General features: G+C 46.1%; 1 protein-coding gene across 2 annotated transcripts in view; it reads left to right on the forward strand.

The window, feature by feature from the left end:
- LOC725294 (tyrosine-protein phosphatase 99A) overlaps nucleotides 1–24629 on the forward strand; it is a 318555-nt gene that overhangs the window by 222382 nt on the left and 71544 nt on the right. For both annotated transcript variants that reach the window (XM_026439116.1, XM_026439117.1), the window contains exon 3: nucleotides 18901–19024. In XM_026439116.1, the coding sequence (XP_026294901.1) occupies nucleotides 18901–19024 (124 nt within the window). The remainder of the gene's footprint in view (nucleotides 1–18900; nucleotides 19025–24629) is intronic.

The following is a 24629-nucleotide window of genomic DNA, read 5'->3' on the forward strand; positions in this document are numbered from 1 at the left end:
CCTCATCCACGGCCCTGGGGATGCATACGAGACGTGGCCTGACGCCTTAATGTCCATCTTTTCGCCTAACACTCCACCAACTTAAACTGCCTCCCCTTCGTCTCAAACCCGTTCTTCTCCTCTTCCTTCCCGTATTGGCCATCACTCTCTCTCTCTCTCTCCACATTTTTCTCTCCCATCGTCCATTCTGTTTCACCCCCTTCCATCGCCTCCCACCTTTTCCATTTCTACTCCGTCCACCTTGGCTCGATTCTTCTTCCCCTTCTTCTTCTTCTTTCCCTGGATATACTTTCCCCTGGCCAATCTCCACCCGCGAGGTGGAGATCTCCTGCGGGAGAAGTTGGGCTGAGTTATAACGAACAATTAAAGCTGGCCTGGTATCTAGTCTAGGGGAGGGAGAGGAGAAGACATTAATGGACCAGGCAGCCGCGGGACGTAACGAGCGCGTGGAACGCGTGAACGATCAACGGGGAACAAAGGGTTCGTTTCTTCCGGCGAGAGCCACCTTTAAAAAAAGACGACCCCGATGATGATGATGATGACGACGATGATGTAGTCGGGAATTATACATCACGCTATTACCTGGCCCGGATGAACGTGCAACACTCGCGTGACAATCCCCCACTATTGTGATCCTTAACCCTCCCCAGCCGCATTCCTTTGTTCCACCGCGAGGGATAATTTGCGATACGATCTCTGAAAAGCTGCATCCCCTCCCTTCCTTTACCACCTCGTGAATATTACTATTCAACGGTAAAATTCGAGCTGTAACGAGAATTCGCGTGAATTCGTGAATCGATAAAAAAGAGAGAGAAAAAACGAGTCGATGGAGTCGCGGATAATCGGATAATTCGACAACTTTCCATCTATCGATTGGATTCCGGATGGACTTGGATCGTTCGCGCAATTAGTCGAAAGTTATTGGTGTTTTTTTCGTTTTTTTTTTTTTTTTTATGTAACACCGGAAGGTAGTTGGACGAATCACACGCCACTGGTGTGCTGGGATGATCGCGTGCCTGGGATAGGGTTGAAATTGTACGTACAACACCGTGTCATAAAAACGGTGCGCATCCGTTCGACGATTCACAGAATCAAATTCAGTGGTGATCCTGGCGTTGCTTTCTGTGTCGCATTCCGATCAATTCATCATTTCGGGTAGCGAAATTAAATCGTTCGCACAACGATCGATGTCGTTGAAAAAGGGAGGAAGGAGGGAGAAGAGAAAGAAAGCATTGAGAATCTCGTTTCGATCCTCCGTCAACGAGAGCTGATTAACGATCGATCGCCAATTTAACTATCGAAACACATCGGATACTAAAAAGAAAATATAACGATAGTAGATAATATTCTTCGAGAACGATATTGATTCTCGTGATTTTTCTACGATTTTTCCAAGATGATTCTAAATCCTCCGCGCACAAGTTTTCGAGCGAATCGAGTAATAAATATTCTATGAAATGTTTTCATTAATTTAGAAGAAGAACGGTAGAAAAGATGTCGTTTTAAAGTAAAGTTGGGAAATGATATCCCTCTTTGGAAAAAGAAAGGGAACGAGGTGAATTAGTAGACGTTTCCAGGGTTAACCAGACACGAGTAATACGTCATAATTATAAGATAAATCCAGTTGGCGCGGTAGAAAAAAATTAGAGCCACCGTGAAATTGGATGATCGCGGCGTCACGTCCCCTCCGGCCAACTGCAAAAGGCGGACCACCGTCCTCCACTCGGCCGACTAAATTATAGTCCGATAAATCAGCGAGCCGATCACTCCAGCCTGCGCGAAGACGCATTCTCTCTTCGATCTCCTGTCTTTCCTCCCTCCTCCTCCTCCTCCTTCTCTCGGGAGGGATCCGCCCTCGCGCCTTAAAACTCAATTTGCCCCGCTTTGACACGCGCGGGGAAAAAAGCGGCAGAGACGAGAATCGCGAGATGATAAAATCGCGCGCGCACGTGTTCCATTTGATCGCGGAACCGGATACGGAAATGCGGTGATCCGTGACTCGTGGGAAGGACACGTAGCAAAACGGGGTTGGCGGCCGCGTAATAAAGAATATCAAACCAGGAGGCGGCGCGACGTGAGTTTATGCGCGATCTCTTATTCGCCACGTCCACGGATCTGAATTTCGCGTGAACAACATTGTTGCACGAAAATGGTAAATTTGGAGGAGAGAAAAAAAAAGCAAACGAGGTATTATAGTTGAACGAGTTTCGTCGAGAATGTAAAATACGAGGGGGAAGAGAAAACACATCGAGGCGAAGTAGCATCGAAGAATATTTCACGGGAGCGAAATCCTCGCAAATCCTTCTTAAATCGAGCAAAGTTGCGTTCGTTTCTAAATGGAAGAGTGGAGGCGCATTGGCCGAGGCAGCCCGACCGAGTTGTCATCCGAGTTTCGTTTCGAAGAATTCCCAGAGAAGAGATATTTTTAATAGCGCGGAAGGAACAACATTGGCACAGGTGCGCCAACGGGTCGGAGTTAACATCGCCACGGTTGGGAGCTCCATCAAAGTCAACCGGTTCATCGCGCGTAACTGTTATGCTTTCCTGCGGGGTCAGTTTTGAACAAACAATACATTGTCCAAACAACGATCCAACTTGGCCCGATTTCGGGCTCCGTTCTAAGTGCAGCCTGTTCGAGGGGAAGCTAAATCCCGAGTCATTCCGCGCGGTCACGGCCGGGTTATACCGCGACCCGCCTCTCCCTTCGCTCCTCTCCCTCTCTCTCTCTGCCCTGTAACCGGCGATAAAACGAAAAGGTTAAGTGTCTCGGAGGAAAGTTACGCCTTAAGGAACACGGAATCTTTCCAAGTTGCGCGATCCGGCAAATCTTTCGCGTAACTCAATATCGTTCCAAACTTTTTTATACCACCGTTATTACGTTCTATCCCGATCTACGATTTTTCTTCCTAACCGATACCGATTTCGAGCTGACTCCTCCGGTTCCATCTCCTCGCCCCGCGAGAGGAATCGTCGTTGGGCATTTCCCCGGCATCGAGAAGAGATACGGGAGCGCTTATTATCAAAATTAAATTTTGCGCTGCCCGACCAATCGTACGTGGTCTCGTTGCACGTGTGTGTAATCGTGCGTTTACTTTATACGTATGTGCGTCTGTTACATATATATATATACTCGCGAACGAATCGAAATGTTCCTACGTAGATATATATATGTGTGTGTGTGTATATACGTATATATATGTATACGTAATGTATACGTACATAGAGGCGAAGGACACGTATGTAATTCCTACAAGGGCAAAAGGTTGAGAACGATAACAAGCTCGGATAAAGGAGGGTGAGCACTGTTCATGGCGATCCAAGCTGTGACCCCCGCTATAAATTTCCCGAGAAGCCTGACGCCTGAAAATTCCAACCCGTAAGAACCGGGGGCCGGCGCGAGGCTTTACCTCCTCCCTCATCCTTCTCCTTTCTCTACTGGCTGTAATCCCGGCCGAGGACTATCATCGATCCGAAAAAAAGGTCTCATTTGCTCCCGGTGACGCCATTTTGTCACCGCTGACAGCGTTCCCGTAATATCCAACCGAGTTTTTAACGCCGATTTTTCTTCCCTTTTACTTATGCCTCTCCTTTCCTTTCCTCCTCTTCGATATATACGCGTAAACAATCACTCCATATTTCCAAATGGAAGTTCTAAATGGAAAATTTGGAAGATTCTCTTTCGAGAGAGAGAGAAAGAGAAATGGAAGAAGCGGTCGGATAACGATGGATTCGATCACGTAAACCGCGTCCTCTTGCACGGATAAAAATCAAATATTTCCCCAGGAATCCGATTCCCCAGCCGGACATGTATTCTCAAAGCTTCGCATTTCCCAGACTTATTCTTCGGGACGCTCGGCGTTCTTCGTCCCCGTTTCTCTTCCCTTTGTTCGCCCTTCGATAAAAATACGGGAGGGGGGGATATGTACTCGGTGTCCGACTTTCAACGGAACCGCGGCTAATATTTTCCAAAAATTTGCCGCTTCCACGAACAGGAACAAGCGATTTGCCTTGTGGAATCCGGTCGAACGTGATAACGTTGTTTGATCGTATCGAGCGGCTAATTAAATCCCTCTGGGTCGCGAAAGGGGACGCGTTTCCTAAAAAGTGTCTTCTCGCTTAAACGTTTAATCACGAGTTGTTTGTGTGTCCCCCTGCTTATGCCCCCCCCCCCCCCCGCCGCCGCGCTATTTTCGTCGACCCGTCAAAGAACGCCGTTTAATTTTCGCGTCGAGTTTGAACGGAGAAGCCGGTGTAATTTCCACCAAGAATTCCACTCCCGAAACTGATTTCCCCCCCATGGACGATCGAATACCTCGAATAATTCGTTTACCCGTGGAAAAGATTAATTTGCAGAAAGAATGCGAAAGGAAGAAAGAGTAGACAGAGACAGAGAGAGAGAGAGATGCAATAACGAACCGTTTCGAGAAGTGTTAATTTCGATTCGAACTGCACACATATACATATACACACATACACAGTCGTCCATCTACGCCATTCGACGAATAATCGTGGCGCACGACAGGGTTCGTTACTTCCTTAGCGGTATGCGCACGAAGCTGGCTCGCGCGTTCATTAGTTGGCGAGCCGGTAACACGAGCACGCGTGACGCCGCCGTTTTGCATAGTGGGAATCGGCTGGCCGCTTGTTGTAATTGGCTGAAGTAGCCGCGCCGGGTAATTGGCAAAGTAGGTGTATTTGACCGACGAAACGGTCTATTGGGAGGATCTGATTACTTGGAGGTTGAAGCGCGTTGTTATCGGGAGGCCGGGTTTCCCATTTGACGGCCGTCTCCGATGTATAATACAATCGGATCCGTGCCGAATTTTCTCAACTTTTAAAATCCATCGTTAAAATCGAAACGAACGAAAGGAGAAGAAGGAGGGGTGTGGTGTTTATCCTGGGAATTTATCCGTAAAATTCGTCGAGAATTACCCTATTAACGATATAAAATAGCCATTAGGTAGAAAATCTGTCGGATTGGACATCGGAATAATCGATACCCGACCGGCCCAATCAGGACTCCCGCAACCGTATAAATTCAATATCGACGCGTCTACCCGGTTCGCGAGGCATCGCGATTATTTTCCCTGCCGCGTGCACGGGAAGGCATCGTGATTGCCGTCACGAAAATTCGATAATAAAATCGGGGGGAGAGGGAGGGAGGGGGCTCGAATCTCCGATACGTCGACGCGCAGGAGAGAGAGGGGGGGAGAGATGGTTCGCCTACGACGCGCAACATTGGAACATCCAATTTTGAGAGGAAACGGGTTGGATGTAGCAAGAATTGTCCGAGAATAATGGTTTCCTGGCATCGGGTTTCTTTTGTGAAATAGCAGAGCGACATTTTTCTGGCACCCATGGATATTGAGTTCCCCTCCTCCCCACCCGCCACGTGGAAGCCTTTGTGTCATCGCGACAAATCGATCGTTACCGCGCCATGTATCACGCCCGTTGACACCTTGATTTTCCCTCCTTTCGTCCCCCTGTCCCCCATGATAATTTATGTCGCGAGGCGGCGGCCGCCTTAAGAAACGCGCGGCTCGATCATCGTTTTCCCACGAAAACGAGATGGCAAAGTGGTGGAGGATGGCCGGTGACGGCGCGCGCGAATAAACGAGGAGGAATGAAATTCCCCCATAAATCGTCGCTGGTGGCTGGTCCACCACAGGGGAGGAAGAGGAAAGAGGGGATTTTTCGCGGGGCTTCGCGAGATGTTTGCGAGTATCCCGCAACTTCCGTGGCGGGACGTATAAATCAAAACGCGGGACATTCTTTAGCCGGCCGAGCCCCGACACCGGGAATAAGCCACTTCTGTCCGCGAAACGCCTCGATATATATTATCTTTCCTATAAATTCCAGCGGAGAAGCCCTTCCGACTCGTCTCGGCGCGCTCTTACGAGCCAACGTGCGCGCCGATTCTTTTCCACCCTCGTGCGCCGATTCTCGTGCGAAACACGTCTCCACCTCCGGAACAAGTGCACCGTCCCTCCTCTCCCCTCCTCGCGCCGTAAACAACTCTGCCTCTTTTACATCCTTGGGAAAACGTAAATCTGCCCGATGGATGTCGGTATTCGAGATTCAAAAACCCAAATAAACCCCTGCGTTTCGTCGATAAAATAAATTATTCTTGCGCAAATATTCCGTTCGACCGAAATTTCGACTCGTTCCAGCGAATAAATACGGATTAAGATTAATTGCGGAGGAGGAGAGGAGAAGCTCGACTTGAGAAACATCGTCGACAAGCATTTTCGCGAGCGTGACGCGATCGATAAAATCGTACGTGCGTTCGTTCGTTCATTGGATAAGTGCGATTTTTAAAAAAGTACGTGGCTCGATGAGGGAATTATTAGCTCGTTGAAACGGGATCGTAAAAGGTTTATGAATCGTTAATGACACGAACTTTCCGCTGTAATGGATAACTGTCGCGTTTCGGAGAATGAAGCGCTAATGCTTTACATTATCGCGGATAGCCATATTGTATCGGCCACGTTTTCGCGCCTTTTATTTTTTCATTCCTCTCCACGGGGTTGAAATTAAAATCCCCGCTTGTCCCCCAGAAATTTCGAGTTTACCCGCTCGACGTCTTCGCGATTATTGCAGACGGCCGTGGAAAAACATCGATCCTCGTCGTTGTTTCGTCGTTGATCGGATCGAAGCGAGTTGGAGGAGGAAAATATATGATCGAAACCATTGATCGTTCGGAACGTTCCACAATTCGTGAATAAAGACAAAACGTAGGAAAGCGGGTGAGAGACACTCGATCCGTACTCTGCGATTCAAACTCGTTTAACTCGTAGCGCTATTCGAACCGATGTACACTTGGACTCGATTGGGTTGATATTCAATTTCCCTGGGAGAATAAATTGTGGCGATAACGGTCTATATAGGATAGTTTGAGAAGTTTGTTGGCCGGGAACGGTGAATCTTCGGTATACCGCGAGCGTATTAGACGGGTAAAGGGTACGAATGACGATTGGATGGGTCACGGAGGAGCGAGCTGCGGAGGAGCAGCAGTCCTGACACTTTTGGCAAATTTCCACGCCGAGTCTACGCGTTATCTTTTGTCTCGGAGTAATTGTTTCCCCCGCGGTATGCGCCAACAACAGCGAAGACGACGACGACGAGGAGGATCACTAGGAAGGCGACTACCTACACCAACGCAACGAACCGGTTTCGAACGAGACGAACGGGAAGAAGGAAGAGCAGAAGGCGAGGGAGAGCGAGACGGGATGCAGAACTATCTCAGATATGGACGCGGACATTTATGTCGTAATGAAACGTCAGCCAGTTCCGCCCAACCGAATTTTGGGAACTCTCCCTCTCTCTTTCTGTTCCGGGTTGTAGATGCTAATTCGTATCCGCTCGTATTTCTAGAATTTCGTACAGCTAGAAATCTCGCCTTTCCCTATCTCTTGGCAAATTTCTGCACCCTTCTACTAGTTTCGCTATCGGTCTCATTTGCCCGACAGACGATTTCGCTCGCATTGATTTCGCGGGCTGCCAACTCACTCCTCGTGGATCTCGCAATGGATCTCGGAACGAGATCGAGCGATGCGCGGGAGAATATTTCCGATATCAAATTCCGCGTTAAATAACCGTAGGAAAATATTTCCCTTCGCTCTCTCGCGAATCTTCTCTCCCCGAGCTTCCTCGAGGATGGAAAAAAAGCAAGAGGATCTGGAAAATAGAGGGGAGATGGATGATCCGTCGTTGGATCTTCTTAACAATCGTACGGGAAACGTGGAAACGACACCTTTTACTCGATAAATGAATAATTCGATGGAATACGAGTATAAAAAGGAAATGAAAATAGCGAAGAAAGGAAAGGAAGATATAAGAGAATCTTATAGACTGGTCGCCTTGATAGCTACGTCGAGTAACGTTTTCGGAATTAAAATTATCGAAAACGGAACCATAGGAAAAATTAATGAATATCGTAAACCGAGTAATGAAAAAGAAAAGGAATCAACAACGTTGGTTAAATGCTAATTACAACGCTAACGATTATAAAAAGGGGGAAACCGAGAACCCATTACGGCGTTGATCCCGTTTCTGTTAACCAAAGAAAAATTAAACGATCGAATAAAAGGAAATTAATTTTCCTATCATTTCTAATTTTCTTTCCTTTACAACATCTACGTGACCGGCAATAAATGACTCGCAAATCCTTTTTACGGGGCTCGAGAGAACAACCATAGTTACGCGAGGAGCGGTTCAGTATCGGCGTCGATTATCAGATTTATTAACGCCAAGAGTTTATAAAACTCTTGTGCGAGATTAAGCGACGACGAGTCGATAATGAAAGATAGAGGAGAGCAGAGAAAGATCATCCGAGGAAGAGAGAGGCTTCGAATCAAAGAGCAGCATCGATGGCAAAGGTTTTTGCGCCAATGTCAACAATTATCCGCGATTAAAATCCACTTCGCCTTCTCCTTCTTGCTTAAACTCCAATTAAACCTTTTCCTCGCAACGTTTTTCTACCGTGGATCCTTTGTGGACTGGACCACGTTTTGTCCTGGTTGAATCGCGTTTCAGTTAACAGTAGGCTACGATCCACGCCGAAAAACGAGCAACCGTTTTCCCCGCCAATCTCGCGATTGTTTTGTCACTCTATCCTCGTCGAAACGCACACGCGCGCGCACACACACACTTCCGTTTCCATAGCTTTCAACGTTCCCTCCCTATCCCTCGTATTTTCCAAGGCAATTTTTCACGGTAACCCAATTTTCTAACGTAACGAGATAATTTTCTTACCATTCTACACCATTCCATCGTTTCATCCAATTAGCATTTTTCCAGTTATTCGTCGCTCTTTCTTCGCGAGAAGAAAAAGAGAAGGTTGTATTTCTCTGCTATTGTGTAAAAAAAAAAAAAGAAAAACGCGAGTTTCGCGAAATTGCATTACGTAGACGTATGAAGAGGAGGAGGAGGGGAGGCAAGGTTGGAGGAGGTCGAGGAGGAAAATTTCTCTGTTCGTTGGCGGTTTTTATCGGGAAACCGCGAGGTTTTAGCATAAGCTTCATTTACGGGGCTCGACGAAACGGATGGGCGGCACTGTTTGCCGAGCGGATCCGAAAATAAATAGCGCGCGCGCTTTTCTTCGTTGGTCGGAGGCGGGCACCGGGACTCGTTCACAAAGGAAAGGACGTTTGAACGACGGGACGGTGAATGTTTAATCGCGTTCCCGCGGTGAAAAATCGCGCGTCCATTTACCGATGTCGAACTTTGTTCCCCGACAACGGGTCCCCGCCGCTTTTTATAATGCTCTTATCGTCCTCGTTATTCCGTGGGAAATTGATGTCTCGGCGACGGTCGGGTGTTACGAGGCCCTACGAGCGATCTAGATACGTTTAAAGCGTTTCTCCCATTTTTTTTTGTCCTTTTCCGTTTAGTTTTAAGTAGCTTTACGACCCGTTCCAAGATTTTTCCCCCTCCCTCGACGAGTCGAAGAAAAAAGAAAAGACGCTTTTCCCCACCCCCAGTAATATTAAAAACGTACATAAAGCTCGCCTAAAATATTTATCATCCTCTCTCTCAACGTTTTCGATCTTTCGCGGCCATTAAGACGACTCGCGACGACAAGCATACAAGATTATTAATGAATTGTCCGGAACACACGAGTCTGCACACTTTTGCCACGTGTCATTTTCCTAGACCGCGGAAACTGTGCGCGGAATCTTTCAAAGTGAATTATCCTCTCGATCCAAACACCCTTCACCAACACCGTTATTAAATCATCTTATACACGAGGACTTTATTACCCACCAGCGAGGCTCGATGCTCGCGACAAGGTTGCGCCGTTCCGGAACCGATCCACTTCTTGCGCTTGTTACAAAAGGGGTTGTTACCCTTTCTGAAAAGTTCCGTCGTCGTCGTAGTCGTCGTCGTCGTCGTCGTCGTAGTCGTCGTCGTCGTCGTAGTCGTCGTCGTCTTCGTCGTTGTCGTATCCGCGCCATTATTTCGTCCAAGCTTTTTCGCCCGCGACCGCAAGTATTACGTCGCACTAAACAAATGGGTTATTCGCGGCAACATTTGTCTTTGTACTTCAGCCACCGTACTTAAAGCATCCGAGACGCAAGTAAAATATTTGCGGGAGCAAGCAACCGCTCTCTCCCCTTAGCCCGCGATTCCTCTTTTTGCCCCTCCCTCCTCGCCACTATTCCTCTGTCTTATTCCATCCGGTTGTCCCCGCTAAATCCCCGTTAACGTGTATTTTTACGAGGGATTACGGATCCTATCGGTAATTCTGTCTAAACTATTTGCACGGGAAACATCTGGCCACTAGCGCAAACAAACGATTCGCGGAATCATTCCCCCTCTTCTCTCATATCCTTTCTCCTTTCTCTACGATAATTCGAATTAACGCGAAAATTATTATTATTCCTATTTTTATCTTCCGCATTGAAAATTATCAAAATTGTAAACGAACTTGTACAAAGATATACAAGTCCACGTTTGAATCGAAATATATCGATGGATCTCGGAAAAAAAGGAAGAGAAAAAGAAGAAAAATTAATCGGAGAAAATCGCGTTTCGGTGTTGCAACGCGCCAACTTGGAATAATAAAGTATTCAAGGTGGATCTCGGCGCCAACTCGAGATTTCCCCGTCTCTAATGCGCTGTTTTATATTCGATTAATTCCGTCCGGTTTCACGCGAGATCCGACCGCCTGGAGGAGGAAGGGTCGCGTCCAAAAAATTTCGAATTCAGATCGGGTGGTCTCCCCTTCCCCCCTCCTCCGTATCGGGGAAACTAACCACTCTTTCCACCGCGATTTCGCCCCGCCGTTTCTTCTACTCGAGGGGTCGTTGCACGCTTGTAAATGGGACACGAATGCTGAAGCGATGCGCACGAAACGCGTGCACGATCGAGCGGCGAGGATGTCGTAAATAGACCGACAAAATCATATACGCGCAAACATGGGTGCTGGAACGCGTGTTGCGTCGCAGCGACAAACATATTCACGGGCAGGTGAACAAATATTACATGTACGTGGGTCGATAATAAGGACGAGGAACGAGATATATTCACCGCCGTACGTAAAATCTGTAAGGAATCGCTTTAAGCATCTTCTTCATATCATGTCTTGGTATTTCGTGTTTCTCTATTCTTATCAAAATTTCACGCACGATATTATTCTCGTCCAAAGTTTAAACTTGGGATAGTTTTACAGCGTTGCATGTAACAAGCGAACGAGATTGAAAGATTTGGTCAAAAGTTTCCAATATCTGGTGAATTATTGTAGAAAGAGTATAATACTCGACTATCTTTCCCCGCGTCTTCTATCAAAGTTCGCGTATCGTCGCGCAAGGAGAAGGATTCTCCGAGTGTCTGAAGCCTTTTACACGCGTTTACCGATTTTTCCCATCGTCCCTCGCTATCGCTGCATCAATATCACGCTCTCTTTATACACCTCTGTTCGCGGATATTCGCCTAGCGTTACGAATGCATATTGCATTCCGAGATCGTTCCACGACTGTTACGAGTGAGAAGCTTTCGTCGCGTCTTGAAATGGTCTTGATCACACGCGCAAATATGATTCGATTTCGAAAACTCCGCCTATGCGCGCAAACATCGAATTCCGGGATCCCCGCGATCCGCGTTTCACAACTGAATATCTCACGGTCTGTCGGAAATCGTGAAAGGAAACGCGCGAAATCGTAAATCAATCCTGCCGAAAATCGAACTCTGAATTTCCTCGTCGATCGATCAATCCTGCGAACGACGAACCAAATCCTCTCATCCCCTTTCCCCCTTTTAATTCTTCTTCGCGGCTAACGAATAACGATCATCGAAAACCGAGAAGCCGAAGAAAACGACGAGAATAAAATTTCCAAGAAGAAAAAATAAAGCGTGAGAGCAGGAGGGCGCTAATTTCCCCTTCTCCTCTCCTCCAAAGTTTGTAATGGGACGTTGTAGTCGTACATATACGTGTACCAGGAGTTGGACGAGCAAGGAAGGACGAGCAAAGCGAGCAAGGCCACACACGAGTCTTCTTTTCTTTACGTTTTATCCGGAGCCTCCTTGGACCTCGATTTTTGTCGGAGGTTGGATGCACGGTTGAAGGAAAAAAGCTAGAAGAGAGGGGGTCGTGTTTCCGCGGCACACGTGATCCGGCGGCCGCAAAAATTCGAACGGGGAAAGCTCTGCCTCCGGCTACCCCCCGGGGCCATCCACATCGCGCAACCCTCTTCAACGTTCCCTTTCCAGGGATTTCTAGTGTAAAATACGGAACGAGCGTGCCCGTTGCGGTGGGAAATTTCAGTAATATCAGCGGTCACTTCCGGACCCGTGAGGAATATTAAACCTTCCCTCCCCTTCTCTCTTCTCCCACGAATTTTTTTTCCCCCCCCTCTTTCTCACGAAACCAACACGAAATTAACCGGACGATCGTACAAAACGTGTTCAGGAGAGAGAGGGGGGATTACAATTTTTCTCGAGCGAATGTTTCCCTCGTTAGTTTTTTAATTGGATTTCGGTCAGTTTCGATCTCCCGTTCGAGGGAAGGGAGAAGGGAGAGGGATCCGTCAATTATTTATTTCGTAACGAGCGCGTCGGAAATCGAGGTGAGGAGATTTTTCGGCCGACCGACTCTCCACTTCGGCTTATTAATTTCCCAACGCGAAACAACGTCGATTGTGCAAATCTCGGCTAGCCGTTCGCGATAAATTTGCGGTCACTGCGGAGGGTGGGGGAGGAATAGCGAAACGAGCGCAAATATGTGATTTGAAATTTACACCGGCCCGATATTGTATTATGTTCCGTCAACGCGTGCAAACAGGAAAATATCCCGCGCTGGGTTACGTTAACGAGACGACAATCGACGACACACACGGTTGAAACAAATTACAAGGAAGGAAAGTATAATGCGCGCGCCCCGTATAACCAACGATTTGGCATTGGTTGTAATTTCGATTCAGGATTGAAAAGTCGAGTGGAGTTCAACGCGTTGAACGGAAAATAACAGCCTCGATCAACGATGCGATTATACGTGCCGCGATTTATCCAGCCCCGCGTTTTCAACACTCGCGCCTTTTTCTCCTTTCTTTTCTCTTCTTTCTTCGTCGTCAAAGATATGGAGCAACGTAACGGGGAGAATAAAGGAATTTGGAAAGGTCAAAGGAACGGATGAATGGACGGATGGATGGATGGATGGATGGATGAGAGGAAGAGGATCTCCTCCTCCTCCGGTTTGCAAAACTATTCTTGAACGCACTTGGTGGAAACTGGCTTCTATTACTGGCGTTCGATCCACACCTGGGTACCAAACCTCTCCTCCCTTCCCTTCCTCCTCTGGCCACGTAGATCCACGCAAATCCTGGCGTGGATCGAATCGATATCCCCGAAGGAAGCAACGGCCAAGAACGGACCACGGGCCAATTTCCTCGGGACAGTTTGCGATTTTTCACTTTGCACGCTGCCCTGCGTAATCCCGTTCCTCCCCTTCCATCTAACGATAGTCCCGGGGCCACCCAAGGGGAAAACGTCAGCGTATATCCAGACAGAAGGGAAATACCGCCGCGCGTCTGGTCAGGTTCACAGAGGGACGGCGTAAACGGGTCTGGTATATCCTGCCCTCTTTGTATTTATCAATCGGAAATATCGTCCCACCCTTATACACTTTTCGTCGCTTCTGACGACAACGCGTTTGTTATATTTTTGCGCGCTTCTTCTTCTTTTCTTTAATTAGGAATTCGTAATTACTTACAAAACTTTGGAGTAGAATTTCGAAAATTTCGAAAACTCGATTCGATTTGGGACGGATCCAAGATCGGGAGAATTTGGGGGAAAATTGCAATTTCTACGGACGATGAGGTTAGAAACTCGGGCGAGCGAACGGGTGGGGTGGAAAAATTTTGATATACACGAAGAATGACATACGAGACACGATGATATCCGAATCCGTGTACAGAAATATCCGGGACCGCTCGTTCGACGATGTAGCAGACGCTTGTCAATATCGAGATCCGAGCGTTTAGAAGGCGTCAGAGTTTCCTCGATAGCCCGCAACTAAAAGAGGGATATTTGCGGATAATACCGGGGAAATCTTTTTAAACTTTCCGTTCCGCGTGGGTGGGTCGCGTTAACCGAACCTCCTATCGGAAACAACTGTTTGTATTTCCAATAGAGAGCCGTCGCGCATCAAGTGGATGAAACCTTGGGAGACGGTTTATCCTTTAAAGTTTATCCCAACAAGAGACGATGCGCCTCCCTCCTTCGGCTTTCCTTTGCCCGCCGCGCCGCGAGAAATCGATTCGACGCGCGTAACCGATGTGTTCCGAGCAAAATTGCCCGCATCCCGTCCCTTTCAAAATCTGCTTTTTCCAACGCATGGGACAACGCTTTAAATCTTTCGCGCGCGCCTTTAAATCCAACTTTTTCCCCTCCTGAATACGTAATCCGTATCGCGCACCTTTTAAATATAGCGTAACTGTATCGTCGAGCGTGGGATATACAAACCGTAGCCAGCCAGAGAGAAAGCAAGCTTCGAATTTCGTTGTGTATTCCGCGTATTTTTTTAATTCTACGTGTAAAAACGGAGAATAAAATTGCTTCGTTTAGAGGCTCCATTTTTTTGAGAAAATTGAGTTTGAAATATTCAAACGGGAAATATGAAGATTAGACGTACGTACGAAATTTTCAAATTAGATTTTTACTCTCTTTTTTTTTTTTTTTGTACCCGGATATACTTTTTTTCCGAACGAAAATATTGTATTCTACGTTATTGACGTTCTTTTTTTTTTTTTTTTTTTTTTTTTTTCCCTCACGTAGAACAATCTCCTGCCGATTATCCGCCTAGCTGAAAATTATCCAAACTGTATTCGAGTGTGTGCGCACGACAAGTTTACACAAACTCGTCTCTCTCTCTCTCTCCTATACAGCTCGAAATGAAAAAACTTTTTGCTCCTTCTCTTTTCGACATATTTTCACGCTGTTAAAATTTATAACGCTGTTCGCTGTTATTAGTATACTCGTATAATATATATATATATATATATATATAATCCAGTGCAATCCCATTGCGATCGATAAGTTCGTTAAACGGATCGTTAAAATATGAACAAGCGCTCGCCGCGATTACGTGTCTGCAATCGAATAAATACAAACATTAGAGAAAACACACAGAGAGGGATAGATAGAGAGAAGAGGGAGAAACAATATCGGGCGGAAGTACGTCATGCGGAAGCGTGAAATGTAATAGAGACTCAGGTGGTACGGTAACGGTATCGATAAAGCTCGATCGAACCTCGGGGAGGGAGCCACGTTACGTTATCCGATCAGGTATTATTTGACTTGAGGAAAATTCCATGTCGAAGGAAAACTAACGTTTAAAAGATGCGACGCAGAGGCAATAATATCGATAGAGGGGTAGGGAGATCGATGCGTACGACGTTCAATATTGAATGGATCGCTCTTCGACAAATGTACTCGTCTCGCCCCCCTGTATTTACGCGTGTAACGCTTCGATAACCTCCCGAGAGACGGCACAAAGGGAAAAACCTTGACGTTTTAATTTGTCTTGAGGTTTCCTCGGAGACATAGACAATTGTCTTCGAAAGTGAGAAAGGAAAAATTGATCGACGTAATTCTGAAATTTAGACGTAGATTCTGTCTATCTTCATCCACTCATCCTCGAAAATCTTGAGAATTTTCCAACTTACGCGAAATGACATTTCCAAAAAAAAAATTACTTGATTAGAAGACACTTATTTTCTATGCAACGCACTCAAGATGTAAAGTTTTAAAATCTGACAAAACTTCGTTGAGATCGGATTCATAGAAGAGTCGATTCGACTTGCACATCGAAGTTAAATAAATCACAACATTCGAAATCGGAACGCTGGTATATCAGTTCAATTCTCCTCCCTCCCTCCTTCTCTCCCTTTCTGATTGTTCATTTGATCGACGAATTTTCGTCGGTCGGGTCTCACCGCGTCGCAGCGAGAATGATCGATGCGAAAATGAGATGAAGGAGGAAAGGAGCAAGAAGCAACGGTTGAGACGGCGCGCATTTAACGACAAAACCGTAGCGAGAGATATTTACGTGGGAGCCATATGGTTGAGCAAAGCAAAACAGTTCTTAAAATGACGATCATAAATTTTGGTAAACGGCCTCGTTGGAATTTATATTCCGCGTATATAGGAAAGGGACGGGGTGGCAACGGCGGCGTCCCTCTGTGCGCAGTTACGTCGGTATGCAACGTAACCTATATATATATATTTATAAAACTTCCGGTATCAAGCTTCCGGATGCTCGTTACCAGAGGGCAAAAGACACATTTCGTGGCGAGTTCAGGTAACGCGGTTGACTCTAATTGAGAAAAATTGTTCGTAAAACGCCCCTACCGGACAAAAGAGACGAACCCCTCCCCTTTCGCCACAATTTATTATACGATTTCTTCTTTGCGGAATTTACCGCGCGCCTCCTGCCAATTAAACTCGCTTCAATTTGGATTAATCTCGAGAACGTGAAGAGGCTCCCGGCTATCTTCTTCCCTTTTTCTTCGCCCGGCTCTTTCCTCTCCTCGTTTTTAACGTTCGAGGGATTACAGGACGCCGGAGAGCGATCTTTTCATTAAAAAGTTCTATCTGCTCCCGTGGAAAACGTTTACGTTGATATTAATATCTCAAAATTTACAAATGATTCCCTCCTCTTGTCCCCCGGATTACGTTTCCCCCTCTGTTTATAACTCTTCCAAGTTGAAGAATATATATAGATATATATATTTCTAATATATACATATATATATTTGGACGCTTCGTTTTTAAAAAAAAATACACGGTACACAGAATCTTTTCGAGAGTGGGTTTTTGTTTTTTCGAAAAATAAATGAATGACGATACATATCCGAACGTAAACAATAATGGTAAACATTCGAATGGCTATTATTTTAAAAACGTGCTTTCACGATCCGCCTATTGGAAAATATGAAAAAACAAAAGGTAGAAACGATACGAATCTGTCCCTTTAAACGATCCTCCCCCTTCCCACCCCCTTTCCCGCTCGTTAACCATCGCGATGTTTCGATCGCGCGTTCGAGACGAAAGGGCGGTCGACGAGGGAGTGACCGGCCAATAAGTCCGGAAGAAGATTCGATCGCATTCGCGTTTCCATGTCCGCTCGATAAGACCCGAGCCCGCATCGTTTTTTGCTTCCTTTATTTCTTTTTTTCTTTTTCTTTTTCCACCTTTTTTCTTCTCTTTTTCTTTTCAAGCACGATGACTCGACCCTGTCGAGAGGCGATTATTTTTCCGCGTCCCCTGCAACAGAGGAGAGATCGAGTTCGTTAAGCCGTGACAATACGGTTTATTTTCGCTTCTCTTGGCTGATGGTCGTTTCGCGTTCACCTTCGTGACGCGTGCCATCGAGGAAATATCAGCTGTGTCGATCTCGCTCTCTCTCCGTTTGCCGCCGTTTCTCTGTCCTCGTCTAGAAATGACGTGAATTATTAACGAGGGGGATGAATATTCGAAGCGACGCCTCGGTGCAAGACTACGTTTAACCTGTCCGCGAAATTAGCATGCGGTTTTTCGAGCCTTCCCAAGCCTCGACCTAATTGTTCGACGATCGGATAAAAAGAGGGCGTCAAAGGCTACGTATATAAACTTGGTCGTTTATCCCGGATCGTTGACTAATTATCGATGCATCAGGTTGTCGAGATTATCGGAAAGGGGGGAGGTGGAATTATTGGTATCGAGAGGGAGGAAAAATAAGAAGGAAAAGAGTCGCGAGAATTGGATGCAAATCGAGGATAGAAATCCGATAATTCGAATTAACGAAATTCTTATTCCAATTTCTCGAGTGTACGAATCTGTATCGTATATCTTCTATTATATATAGGATATCGGGTATTCGAAACTTGCGGATATTACAAGATATTAAAATCAATAGCCGGCGCAATCAATCGGCTCTCTTCGAAGAAATAGAATTATAGACGCACCGCGTCGTAGTGTAGTGATCATTTAGACGGAAAAGAAAGAAAGAAAGGAAAGACGTGGATCAATAGGGGATAATTCGAGGTTAGCCGACGAATGAAATGCGAGTGAAAATGTACGCCATGAGAGCGGGCGAGGGAAACTATGTTACGTGTTTGCAACAGGCGTTTACAATGGACGATTAATTGCTCGAGGCTAACTGTGACCAGCTTTTCGCCCCGCTTTGCAAAACGTTCAAACGGCCGAGGTCAGGGGAGGATGATGACTCCATCGTTGCGAGGGTTGCGCACCCCTTTCTCATTTATGATCTTATGCAACGTGCAACGCAATGTTATATCTACGTGGTTCGTGGCGATGCATATTAAACAGCCTCTTACCCCGAGTTGACCTCCACGGTATCGGTGTTTCTGAACCGAGGATTCCTTCGAGGAAAATGTCTCCTCTTCGTAAACCGGTAGACGACTCTTAAAAGACATAAAGAGAGAGAGAGAGAGAGAGAAATTCCTCGTCTCTCGAAGATCTCGAAGACGATCTCGGTAAGGATAATCGTCAAAAATCTTCGTTTTCGAGGAGAAAAGAGGAAAAAAAAAAGAAAGGACAGAGAAATAACGTGGCGCTTGTAACGAAGGATTTTAAGTGATTCTTTTTACCCGCGGAGAAAATAATCGTACCGCTAAAAAAGTTTCTCCCCTATCTCCGTTCTCTTAATCCAAGTTTTAAAAAGTTAAGATAAACTCGCTTACTCGCTTGGCTCGATTGTTAGAGAGTAAGAATAATATTTACATGTAACGAGAGAAGGAGAGATATGATACAGCTTGATAAGTTACACAGCGGGGGTATATAAATGTACTTTACTCACCCCCTCCCCTCTCATCTCTCCCCCGCTCTCCCCCTCTTCTCCTCCCCCCCCCAGTAACTTAAAGTCGTTTAAAGACCGGCTAAAACTTGGAAATTTGCTTTCAGATGTGCCTGATCCACCGGACCGCCCTCTCATATCCAACTTCACCTCGAGATCCGTGCGTCTATCCTGGGTGGCGAGTCGTAATTCTCATAACAACCCGATCTTGTACTACGTCATCGAAACTCAGTAAGTCCTTTAAATATTGACTCTACACTTACCTCCTTAGATAAGATTAGCCTTCTCCTCCCCCTCGAATCGAGAAGGAAATTAATTTCGTCGGAACCGGAAGCGAGTTTGAAACATCCAGCAAGCAGTTGCGCGGATCCACCAAGTTCGATCCGTGTTTTTTTTCCCGAATTAATTTCTTTTCCTCTTCTTTTCCCTTCCTCTCTCTCCCTGTTCTCTCCTCTCCTTTTCTATCCGCACGATGATATTTCCTTTTCGGCACGAAGGCTCGAAAGTAACGGCACGAGAGGGACAAGGGGCGCGGTCCAAAATAGCCGTCTGCATTCGAGTACGTCTCAGAGAGTCTGATTATCTTTCAGATACAAGGTACGAGTTGGAGGACGGCTTTAGCCGGGAGGGGGGAACGGAAACGGATAAAATAAAAGGAGTTACTAAGGGATAAGAACTGCGGTGTCGATAAGCACCCTTTGTTCTCCCTCGCTTCCTCCAACCCCTGTTATCTTCTCTCATCCTTCCTGCCCCTTTTTCTACCCCACCCACCATCCTCTTTCCGCTTCTTTCTGTCCAACACGCCCTTCGCAGACCCTGCCGCCTCCTTCTCCTTCTTCGTTCACGTACGAGAGGAGGAAGCCAGCCAGCCCATCCCACCCTCTCGCACTTATCCCACGGCTCTCCCTCCTTCTCTCCCTCTCCTTCTCCCAGAGTTTCACCGATTTTCCACGGCAACGAAATTCGCTATCGACATTTCCGAGTGGCACGTATATATCGAATGACCACTCGCGAGGTTTGCACGAGGGTGAAACGCGCGCAAGGAAATTGGGAACCTAAAAAGGGAAAAAGGGGAGGGAAATCGTGGGAAAAATCTTTGTTATCCCGTTTTCGGCTAACCCTTATCGGCGAATAACCTCGGTTTCAACCGATCACCCTTTCCAAGTCCTCGCGATATGGAGAGTGGGAAATTCGGCAATGGCCGTAATTCTCATCCGTTGGACGGGGCGCGTAAATCGTGGCCGAGTCGTGCGTCGCGAATAACGTCGGTTTAATTCAATTTGCCGTGACTGTCATCGTTCTTCATTCGTGGGAATCTATGTACAGTAAACAACGCGAATATGCGATTCTTCTTGTCACTAGTGATTTTATCCGCGTGACAAATTTTATTTATCCGTAGATGGTAATTAGATTTCTCGCCGATGAGTCGAGGGGGAAACGGGAAAATAAAGGGAACGAAAAATACATCGATACACCGAGATGCAACGAGATACGATTCGAACGAATATGGTTTTCAAAAAATCAATTAGACAAGATTCGTCGAAGCAATGGGCTACGTTATTAAGCTTGCTCCATTACCATTTCTTTTTTTTTATTAAGCCATCAAACGAATGAGGTGCGTGGAATTTCCTATGCGCAAGAAAGGAGAGCGACGAAAGGGAAAATAAAAGAAGAAAGAAGAACAGTGACGAGACCCCGTCGTTGTGACGGAAAGGAAGGGAGGGTAGAGCGTTGCGCGAGGAAGAAAATTAGTTAGAGTTTCTTTGAAAAAGAAAGACAATGAGAGCCCACCCGCCCGCGTCTGCGGCTTGGAAAGTAGACCTTCGATTTTCATCTCTTCGCCGCGTTTTTCGTTTCGCGGCGTAAATAGTTTTAAATTACGCCGCCCCCATAAATCAATGCTATAATAAGATTCCCCGTTAAAATCCGCTTCCCGCCTTTAAATGCCTTTCAATTTCTTGCCAAGAGCCGGGCCCTATCGTTCCTCTCCCGATATCTACGCTCGAGGTGCGCGATCCGATATTCGAATATCGAGATCGTACAACTATCGGCAGGCAATCACGTTTAACGGGGGTGGCGAAAATTTCTTGATAGCGAGATCAAACGTCACGAGCGACGCGAGAGAGATCGATCGCGATTTAATTATTAAGTTGGAATCGGTCGAGAAGAGGATTCGGCACGTACGACCATTCGTTTCTTAGGAGAGGGAATGAAAGAGAGAAAAAAGGAAAGAATCCAACTTGGGGAAGGAGGAGGAGGAACAGAAGGGAGAGATCTCGGGTGGGAGGAAGATAAAACGGAGGGTTCAGAGGGGACGGAATTCTTAATCAAGTTTCTTTTCCGATCCTCTTATCCCGCTCGTTCAACGGAGCCAGACAAAGCCGTGAGAGTGAAGAGAAGTTATAGGAAATAATATATCAGCCGGGTGTCGTTATGGTCGCCGAATATTGAAGTTTCGCCCGCGAACCATTTCGCCTTGCCGCTCTAGCTGGCAGGCCCTTTCAGAAAACTATCGTAATACCTCATAGAACTTGGAAAATATTAGTTTTATAATAAAGTTCGAACAAACTTCCTTCTTCGTCTTCCTTCGTCCTCCTCCTCTCTCTCGGTTCCTATACCTCTCGTTCTGTTCCATCCTTCCTCCATCTTTTCTCCCAACCACGCGGAGAGTTTCCAACGAAGCTACGAGGGACGACGGTCTACACTCATTTCGTCCGTTGGATTATTAATCTTTGAAGAAATCAAGCGGCGTTTTGACGAAGAACCCGTCCGACGACGATTCCCTCCTCCTCCTCCAACAACTCGGCCCAAACGTCCCAACTTCTTCCCGAGGGATAAGCGGCGGCGGCGGCCGTTCGAATTAAAAATTCGACGTCGCCTGGGACCTGGGTCGAGACGTTTGTCATTCCACAGATATCTCGGCCGCCTAATTGACCGAGGAACCTCTTTGCAAATTTTTACTCGACGATGTTCGACCGAACGATTTATCGATTTCGATCTCAAGCATCGTTTGCGATTACGATGACATTTATAACTTGGGGGACTCCCTCTAGTGGCGAGAAAAAAAGAAAAAGGAAAAGGAAAGGATTTTTTCGAGCGCGGGAAGAATAAAATCTCTCTTAAATTCTCATCGAGAGTTTTATTTCTATGGGGTTTAATGAACTGTCGACGGGAAAGTAATCCTCCGCTATATTCACGCCCGTCGGACTCGACGGACTATCAATCTTCGTACCTTCACGGGGGAGCCAATCAATTTCCTCGAATAATTCATTCGCAGCCGTCCGTGTAACCCGCCTAATATCGTTACACTCGTTCAAACTTTCTTGACATTGGCCGTAATTGACTCGTTACAAGATTACTCCAATTTTTCGTCTTTTTTTAATCCTCTGTTCAAATAAACCCTTAAAATCGTGTTCGTGTATAAATAATTTCTCGTTGTTTAATCCTCCGCGCGAAATCAAGTACGAACACATCGATTACGATTAAGTTTCCCCAAGAAAATCGAACGATATTTGATCACGATATGTGGGACACCCTTTGCGCGAATGTGAAGGGAGTTTGTTTTCACTTGCTACACAGAAATCGATTCGCTGGAATAAGATATATGTCATAGGCTGCTTTGTCCCGATTCTCGTAAAGAAAAAAAAAAAAATATATCGTTCGATGAACATCCACGACGTCGTGTAACGAAAGCTGTAACAACACGCGACAAACACACTTATCGATTCTCCTCCTCGTAACCGAGCAATTAGTACACACTACGCTCGATACGGTTGAGAAAGACGAATTATTAAAATACATTATTCAAACACGGAGGTAGAATTCATTAAAACAAGGAACAGATATACCGTTCGAGCAGTGGAAAGAAATAAATATTGCATAAGCTCGTTAGCTTTCGTTTCGAGAAATCAAAGAGTCGAGGAATCACTTTAGAAAAAAAAAAAAAAAGAAAAAAGAGAAGTGGATTAAGTCAAAGTATGACGAATGATTCGTAATTCATATAAGAAAAGTAGTACATTGAGTAGAGTATTATCACGATCTCGACTTTTTCTTATTTTTTTTTTTTAATTTCGACGCGATAAACAAGCGATTTCAACACAAGGCGCAAGCTACGCGACACCGTTCCTCCTTTCCAAGTTTTCACCCTTCACCTTCTTAACACCACTTTTCCCCCGTTCCTTTCGAACGCTGCGACGTAGCTTTGAAGCGGGGGCAGTTGTGCAGCTGGCGCCCCGGATGAGGAACACGGCCGTATGAAAAATTCCTCACCGCTTAATGGATATAATTTCATCCGTGGAGGAACGGCCAACGTTCTTCCCCACGCTCCGATTTGAATAACGGATTAATGACACTTACGTGACGCGCAGTCGAATCGCGATGAGAAGACGACTTTGACCTCTCTCTCTCTCTCTCGAGGTGAGAGTCATTCACCACTCTGACCCCGTTGATCGTTCATTAAGTGGCTGGCTCGTCGTCGATCAATTGTATCGAAAGAATCTCGTTAATTTCGTTTCGACGTCAACGGGCTATTGTACGGCCAATCATTGACCCGTTTCACTCGTGACTCGTATATTACTCGTGCCCACGCTCCGGGATCAAACAATGCGCCCGGGGACGACACAATGGGGACAGATGACACTTATGAAAGTAACATCGAGAATGTTCACAGGCATCCCAGCCTCCTTTTCAATCGCGTCGCCGATCGAGTGCTCCATCGAAATTTCGCGTTCCACGGATATAATTCGCGGATCGTCTACGCCGGCCGATTCGACACCGTTTTTGTCACGAGGCGACATTTTTCTCGTCGTAACGCCGCTCCAACATCTGTCTTCCATCTATTAAATTACGATTAAAGTCACGCGAAAGTGAATAATCGAAAGTTCCATCGCTGGTGTATTAAAACAAAAATATCACACTTTCAATATTCGTAGAAAAAGAAAAAACGATTGTAATCGCGGTTTCTTAGCGGAACAATATTAACGCTTCCCGAGTATGTAATCCGCTGGGATGACAGCGAAAGGACGGAGAGGATATCGTCCTATCATCGGAAATACAGGGCGAGTTGTCGAGAAGAGGATTGCCTCTCGATACGTTTCTTCTTCTTCGAGAAAGAGAGAGAGAGAAAGGACAGAGAATTAAGGCGGATAGCAAAGAAGGGAAAGAAAGGAGAAGGCAGAGATAAACGTCCCGATCGTTGTCGAAAATCCTCGAGAGATTTGCCGCTTCCATCAACGTGCCCTTAGTTTTGCGCGATACCTGGCCAGGGTCAGCCGACTTAATTCCAGAAATTGTACCGTTCCTATGTTTATAGAATACAAAGGGGGGGAAAGGGGAGGGAGGAGGGGTTGAAACAACGACGGTTAATCGACCATCGCGAAGATTAGGAGGAAAACTTAATTATAAAGATCCTGATTGGTGGAAATCTCCGGGGGCCACCATCGCCGCCTCCAAGAAGACAGACTTATCCCACCGCCAATAACAAGTTTCGCGGGATTGCATACCGCGAATTTTTCGATATACCCTTATCTTTACACCTTCATCTACTATACACGCTACTCCTTCGATTCATTTTATCTCTCTTGGAGATCAATCGGGGAAACGGTGAGTCACACTCTCGATAATCGTTTCTCGATATCGAAAGAGCACGAACGCCGCCTAGTAATAAACCGAATTTCCAACGAAAGAAGAAAAAAAAGAAATACCTAATCGAAGTTGAAATTCAATTCAAAGTGAAGGGCATTTTAAATACGCGTCCGTTTGTTCGAGGAAAAAGCGCGCGATAAATTTATCGACGATTCGAATTTTCGTCTCCAGCCGAGTTTCATCGATCCCTCTT

The sequence above is a fragment of the Apis mellifera genome, linkage group LG2 (assembly GCF_003254395.2).
Source record: "Apis mellifera strain DH4 linkage group LG2, Amel_HAv3.1, whole genome shotgun sequence".
Lineage (NCBI taxonomy): Eukaryota > Metazoa > Arthropoda > Insecta > Hymenoptera > Apidae > Apis > Apis mellifera.